Raw genomic sequence first — 7,342 nt, 5'->3', positions numbered from 1 at the left:
TGTGAGGGATATGGGGGCACAGGACAGTGGGGGTCATAAGACAGTGGGGGCCACAGGACAGTGCTCCTGTGAGGGATATGGGGGCACAGGACAGTGGGGGGCATAGGACAGTGAGGGGCACAGGACAGTGATCCTGCAGGTGGCCTTGGACAGTCCCAGGAGGAAGAGCAAAGCTGGATTGAGCTGAGCCTGGGCCGGGAAGGGCTGAGCGGGAGTGCCTCTCTCCTGCCTACAGTGTAACACTTGGCCAGCCAGTCAGTGGCTGCTCAGAGTCCTCCCGCTCCCTGGCCTCTCTCCCGGGGTTCACTCAGTGCTGTCTCTACCACCAGCCTGGCCCCCTCAATCTCTAGGCCCCCCTGCCCCACCTTAGACCAGGCTCCAGGAGGAAGCGCGCTCCCGTTTCCACACCCCACACCCAGCTGTCTGACTTGGGCTGCTGGCACCTCCTACTCTTCAGACACTAGTTCCCCAGAAAGGCAGATGAGCCCTGGGACGGCTTCCCGCCTGCCATCCTCCCCCACCCCGGGCCACGCCTGGCACAGGGCCTACCTGCTTTTTTGTCCATGATCTGAAAGCACCATTGAGAATTTTAGCTCCTTGAACTAAATGAGGGGGCAGTTGCTTCCCGGATTTGTGAGAACCTGGGGAGAGATGGAGAGGTGAGTTCAGGTGGGCACGGCCGGTCCTTACCTGCTGCCCACAGGCAACTTCACACCCAGGGTGGGGTGGAGGGTGGGAGACCTTCCAGAGGCCTCTACCCACTGCCACCTGCCCAACTGCCAACGGTTCCTCTTGGAACCTGGGGGACATGCAGGACGCCCTCAGGGCAGAACTGGCTTCCCCCGGTCCCCACTCGGGCCTCTCACACAGGTGGCCGGGCTCTCCCTCGGCCTGGTCCCCGGTCCACCTCAGCCAGGGGTCAGAGTTGTGCGCACCAAGCATCCCTCAGCGCTTTCTGATCCCCACCCTCACATCGCCCCCTTCACGGCTGAGACACCAGGGAGGGGGGGGTCAGTTCCCATTGGGGCCCATCACAAAGATGCCCTTGGGGGCCGGGGCCAGCCCCATGGAAAAGGGACAGAGCAGCTGCCAGAGAGCTGACACCACCCGTGATTGTTTCCCTGGCAGGAGGCAGCTCCCTCCGTCCTCCTGGCCCCGGAGAGCTATGCTATGAGCCTTCACAGAGGACTGGAGGCAGAGCGGCTGGGGACCCCAGCATGGCACGGCAGGCCAGAGTCCTCCTGGGCTGTCAGTCAGTGCCAGCTGTGACTCCACCCACACTCCCCACCCCGCCTCCCACCACACCCCCCTGGGCAGGGTGCTCCCTCTGCCACGATATAGCTCAGAGCTCTGAATTTGGGGCTCAACGGACAAATTTCAATGAAACCTAGCCGGCTCAGATTAAGAAACATTTTCAGCTTCCTCTCCTGAGAAACTAAAGCCCAAACCAGAGTCCCAATAGGTGGGCTCCACTCTGCTCAGCAGAGCAGCTTCCAGAGGCTCCGCTGGGAAAGGAGCACACGGCAGCACAGGTCCTCCGTGCCTTACAAGGCTGCGGAAAGTCTGCGGACCTGGGGGTCGGTGCAGCCCCGGCACCCACGGCCTGGCCTGCAAGGGCCTGGGACTGAGGGCGCCATGTCCTCGGAGGTCAGGGACCCGCTGGAGCCCGCCCCTCCCCGTGGACCCCCACAGGACCAGGACACACACACACAGCGGGGGTGCCTCAGGAGTCCCTCAGCTGGTGGCCCAGGGCCAGCCAGACCCCCCAGGCCTCGGATGTCCCGACTGAGCCTGTCAGTATCCACATGAGGCCATGGCCACCAAGCAGAAGGCACGCCAGGCTGGGACCACGTGGCAGCACTCTTTCTGAAATGCCAGATGGCCCTACAGGCCAGAGTCCAGTCCAGCCCCACAGGCCCAGCCAGAGTTCAGTCCAGCCCCACAGGCCCATCCAGGGGGACTGAGCCGGGGCTGAGGAGTGTGGGCCGCCTCCTGCAGGCAGCGCTCCGTCTGCCCCAGGGTCTGGCTGCCCGGCTGCGTGAGGGCAGCCCTGTTCCCCTCCTGGTGTCCCTGAGCCGCCCCCCGTCCCCACCCCCCCACACACACACAAATGGCCCGAAGCTGTAGGCCAAGGCCAAGGTGCTGGGACGTACCTTTGAAAGCCTCCAGCAGGTGCTTTCCCATGTACCAGCAGGCAGTCTCAAAGTTGGGAAACTGGGTCAGGCTGCCCAGTTTCAACCTTCTTTCCACCTCGTATGCTCTGGAAGCCACAGCAAAGAACTATTCAATGCTCTGAGCCCTGAGCAGGTGACACTAAACACTGGTAGGCCCGTGCCACACCCATGGCCAGACAAGGCCACACCGAGGCCATGCCTGGCCAGGCCTCCCTGCTGGCCCTGGGTGGTGAGGAGAACCAGGGGATCACTTTGGGGCGAGTGCCCAGTGCCCAGTGCCCGTTGGCCGTGGCTTCTAGACCTCTGGGTCAGTGCCTATGGAGAAGGCAGCTCGGCCTTTCCATTCACTTCAAACCCTTCATGGGCCATGGAGGCTGTCCAGACACGAGGCACCTCAAGGGCCCATCTTTTCCTTCCTCCCACGATCATGGAGGCCCAGCCACTCAGGGGAGGTGGCATCACACTGATGGTGGGGACCCTGCCTGGTGGAGCCCCGAGGCAGGTATGGCCCTACCTCATCTGCATCTCCACACTCAGGCTGTGGAGGAAATGTCCCGCGAAGGCCAGGCAGTCCACGGGCGTGAGTGTGGCATAAATCCAGCCTGGGGGAGACAGATGTGGCTAGCCCTTCACGGCGTTCTCACGCCAGGCTCTCGGTGGCTGCCTGGCCTGTCTGGCCAGCATGGACTCAGTGCCCCTGCCCACCTGATACCCATGGAAGGACCTCTGGCCTGGCCTCGTGTACTGAGTGGGTGGGCCCTCCAGGAAGGAGACTGCGTCCGAGCTGGCCCAGTCTGCTCAATCCAGCCCTGAACAGTACAGATGGGGAAACTCAGGCCTGGGAGCGGAGGGGACGTGCTCAGACCACCCAGGGTCAGGCTACCCATCATTCCCAATCCCTCCCTACACGCAGGGACAGAAGGAGATGACGCAGGGCTGCCACCTCTCCTGGGAGAGCTGGGGTTCTCCCTACATCATCCTCAGAGATGCAGCCTGGGCCAGACTGGGAAACAACTGATTGTGGGGAACCAGGTGTGTGTGTGTTGCGGGGGGAGTACCTAGATCAAGAAAGGCACGGGGGCAGATGAGTCAATGGAAACATGAGATCTCATCAGAAAATCTGAGCATCAGCCGGCTATTTGGTGACACTAAGGACTTGTTAACCACTCATTTGTAAGGTGCAACGACAGGACTGTAATCATGTCCTCTTAAAAGGAAGCCTGTCAGAGACGGGGACATATTTACGAGTAAAGCACTATGACACCTGTGAAGGGCACTTATTTGCTCACGTCCTGCTTCCTCCTACGATGTCTGAAATGTCAAGATCAGCAAACACCTCAAACAGCGTGGCCCAGCTCTTGGGGGCCCTGGCCCAGCTTCTGTGAGCAGAGCCAGGCTGGGGGCTGCTGGGGCTCTTGGCCTGAGTGACCCCAGAGGTGACTGCACAACGGGCCTGCCCCAGGACAAGGCAGCAGACACCCACACGGGCCCTCCCGGGGCAGACCCCAGTGGTGGGTACGAGGTACAGGGACAGAGCACTCACCCGCGGGGACGACGAGCGTCTGGCCCTGCTTGAGGGTGCACTTGTAGCATTTGTCTACCTGGTCGGCAAAGAACATCTCACTGTGGTTCGAGGCCGACTGCCAGCGCTCATACAGGGAGATGTTGGCTGAAGCCGGCTTGATGAGATAGAAGATCTTCTCCCCCTGCCAACGAGAGGCCATTGACAGCTCGCCATGTGATGTGAGCTCCGTGATGACAGAGCCTGCCGCAACTCCGGGATGCTGGGGCCTGGGCAGGGCCCTCCATGTCCTGGTGCTGGGTCCTGGCTCAGCCTACCCAGGCCACCGTTTGGCAAACGCTGGAGCCACACGGGTTTTAAGTTCGGAAGTCGGTGTGTTCGGAAGGTTCTAGGCATAGGAGTCCCCAACATGTTTGGGCACCCTCGCCACCCCACATACCATAACTCTGCTGCAACAGGGGTACCATGTGTGCCAAGGGGATACAGAGCTGTGACCCCCTTGGTTTCATGAATTACAGGAAAGCCGTACTTAGAGAGGCTGTGTCTCAGCTGGAGATGGAAGGCAGCCCCACCAGGAGACACAGAGCCCCTCCCTCTCGGGGCAGACAGACTGAGGGACACATAGGAAGGGACCTGCTCAGTCTGCAGGGACACTCAGATGCATTAAAGCCCCACTGCTTTAGGGGGAGCTTTAGAGCAAGCACCCTTGTCCACTCTTTCAGGAATTCTTTCCAGCACTGCTCTCCCTTCCCTGGATAAGAGTGGCCACTGAACACTCAGTCACCACTCCCCTGGGTGGACCTCTGATTGCCTCACGAGTCCCAGTTTTTAGAAAAAGGCAATGCAGGCCTGTTGCTTTGGTCTTGAGGTGCCCCTGTCCCCCACACTTCCAGTGGTAGAAATATCTTGTCCCTGGTCCTGCCCAGGGATTCGTACTCGTGAAGACTGCAGATAATCCTGCAGACCCACAGTGACCTGGTCATGGGCGGGGCAAGCCCCCAGGGCTCACCTTGAGCACGTGGTACCAAGCAGAGGCGCCCCCGGAGTCGATGTGGAAGTCGGTGTAGCTGTCCTTCACACAGATCAGGCAGTACTTAGTCACCTTGGGCTTGGCCAGCAACGCGTCATCGGGCCAGTAGTTTTCTACCCAGGACAGTTTCTTCACAATATCAGGCGGCTCCACGAAGCTGGACATTCTGGGGCAGGGACAGGAAGAGGGGTCAGCAAGGTGGGAAGTGTCACCACGTTTGTTATGCCCTGGACAGGGAGGGAAAGGTGCCCTGAGACTCATGTCCCACACACATTTCTCACTCCTGGCTACACGGCCTCGTTCCCATCTTACAGATACGCAGACTGAGGCTCACAGAAGGCAGAACAAGCCCAGCCCCCAGGAGCGGCTGCGGCAAGTGTCTAACACTAGTCTCCTGGCCCACAGATGGGTGTGGAGAAGGCCTGAGGACCATCCACCCTGAAGACAGGCTCGTCCTGGAGACCCAGAAAGGGAGGTTTCCTGGGTTGGTCCACACTGTGCTGGCACGATGGGCTGAGAGCAAGTATCCTTCATGCACAGCCCAGGCGCCTCCTGGTCTCGCCTGGATAAAAGCCACCGATCTCCAGTGCTGACAACAGGAGCCTGGGACCCTCTGCCACATCAGCCACTACCAGACCAGCCAGCTTACGGCCAGGGAATGTGCAGAACGGGGAAGGCAGCCTTGGGTATCAAGGAAACGTCCCTGCTTTGGGTAAAATGCACAATGATGCATTAAGAACGCCCAGCTCAGCAGCACCTGTGCAGGGACACCTCAGCTGCCGTGAGGGCCGTCTCCTAGCTCTTGCTGCCTCGGGCAGGATGGAATCCGCACATCTCTGCATGGAAGGCCATGCCGCCATACAAACTATCACAGGTCAGAGGTCAGGCCACCCTGAGCTCAGTGGCCTCAGTCACCGGCCCTCCTCTTTAAATTAAATCTCTGGCTTCTTCCAAACTAGACTCCCTCCCCATGTCCCATGAGAACCCTCTTCACCCATCTCTGCCCGTGCCCACCTCCCGGTCCGTCCACAGTCCAGGCGCAGCACCGCCACAAGAGAGGGGCCCTGCCCCACCAGCCTGGGGCGCTCATAACTCTCCATACCCCCCATACAATAGTGGGGCCACTGCCACCTCCCCACATGGCCCCAAATGTCCTTCTTTTCTTGCTGTTGGCTCCTCAGGTACAAAACCTGCCGCCAATGCCAGTGGCTCTTCAAAGCCCTTCAGAAACCCATGGAGAGAAGGGAAGGTGACATAAGGATGCCTTGAATGCAGGCTCAGACACCCCATGGGTTTGGCCCCCACTTTTCAGCCCCAGAAGCCATCTTTGAGGACAGATTGCACTGATGAAACAGAGACTGTACCTCCTCCCTCTTGAATGGCGTGGAACCTAGTCCCAGTGCATTCAATAGGTCCGGCGCCATGACCATGAACAACCTGGTTTGAAGTGTACATGTCCCCCACCCTCACCCACTGTCCTTGGACAGGACCAGAGGACACCAGAAGCACCATATATTTTTCTGCCAGCAAAGCAGTGGCCATGAGAGGCCCAAGGAGAAGCCCCAGGCCTAGCTCCATCACCCAAATCATCCCAGTACCACTCTGTGAAGATCTCTCGGCCAGAGAGGCCAATCAAGTTGATGGCAACATGAGTGTGAGCTTTGATACCAAAGCAACCCACTCCTCAGAACTCAGTCTTGGAGAACATCCTTCTTGTACACACACAGATAGGAGACCGTTTTCTCCAGATACCGTAACCCATCTTATTTCCCTTTTTGCCTTTGCTGTCAGGAAGCTCAAATTAAGCCCATTGCCCAGTTACATTATTTCACTATGGCTCCTGGTAGTTCTGTATTTTACTTCTCAATGTGATTCTTGATAACTCTTATTTTTTCCTACCTGACTTTTTGCACCTGGGCTATTTTGTTATTTTGTGGGCTTTCTATAATTAGCAAGGTGGACATAATTCAAAAATAAAACTGTTCTTAAATTAAACCATCATCGACTCACACCTTATGGGGAGAGAGTGTACTGGGTCTGTCCCAAGGGCCAGCTGGAGAGCAGTGGGCACCTGACAAAGGGGCAAGAGGTGCACAGCATGGGTGGGCACAGCTAAGCAGGTGGTCCTGAGAGAACAGGGTCATAAAGACACAGGACTGCGCCAGAATCCGACCCACCTCTGAAAACAGGACCCCGGAACCAGGTGGGCCCAGACAGCCAGACACCCTGTGTAGGGACCTCGTCCCTGAGAACACAGCAGGCAGGACAGGGCCCCAACACGGGGTGGGGGGAAGCGGGCAGGAGCAGAGCAGCTGCTCAGGCATGATCCCACTGTGCTAAAGGTGCTAATTAAAGTGTGCGCAGCCCTAACCGGTTTGGCTCAGTGGATAGAGGCACATCCTTGGTTGCAGGCACATCCCTGGGGGTGGGGGGTGCAGGAGGCAGCTGATCAATGATTCTTTCTCATCGATGTTTCTAACTCTTTATCCCTCTCCCTTCCTCTCTGTAAAAATAAAATCAATAAAATATATATTTTTAAAAAGTGTCGGCCGGCATGTGAACAAGTGTGTAATAAGCATGTGTGCATATGTCAGTGTGGCATAGAGGCGGATGGGA

The 7,342-nt window shown here is 58.3% G+C and overlaps 1 protein-coding gene across 4 annotated transcripts in view; it reads right to left on the bottom strand.

Annotated features, from left to right (window-relative positions):
- The window catches only part of PHF2 (PHD finger protein 2), a 40,893-nt gene that overhangs the window by 18,646 nt on the left and 14,905 nt on the right, over window positions 1-7,342 (bottom strand). For 3 of the 4 annotated variants that reach the window (XM_015569649.1, XM_006754440.2, XM_015569653.1), the window contains exons 5-9: window positions 4,706-4,892; window positions 3,718-3,880; window positions 2,689-2,776; window positions 2,154-2,260; window positions 550-641 (exon numbers count right to left, since the gene is read on the bottom strand). In XM_015569649.1, coding sequence (XP_015425135.1) covers window positions 550-641; window positions 2,154-2,260; window positions 2,689-2,776; window positions 3,718-3,880; window positions 4,706-4,892 — 637 coding nt within the window. The remainder of the gene's footprint in view (window positions 1-549; window positions 642-2,153; window positions 2,261-2,688; window positions 2,777-3,717; window positions 3,881-4,705; window positions 4,893-7,342) is intronic. The other variant, XM_015569663.1, reaches the window with a different exon arrangement.

The sequence above is a fragment of the Myotis davidii genome, unplaced genomic scaffold, assembly GCF_000327345.1.
Source record: "Myotis davidii unplaced genomic scaffold, ASM32734v1 scaffold353, whole genome shotgun sequence".
In the NCBI taxonomy this organism is placed as follows: domain Eukaryota; kingdom Metazoa; phylum Chordata; class Mammalia; order Chiroptera; family Vespertilionidae; genus Myotis; species Myotis davidii.
This window is presented reverse-complemented; position numbering and strand designations above follow the sequence as displayed.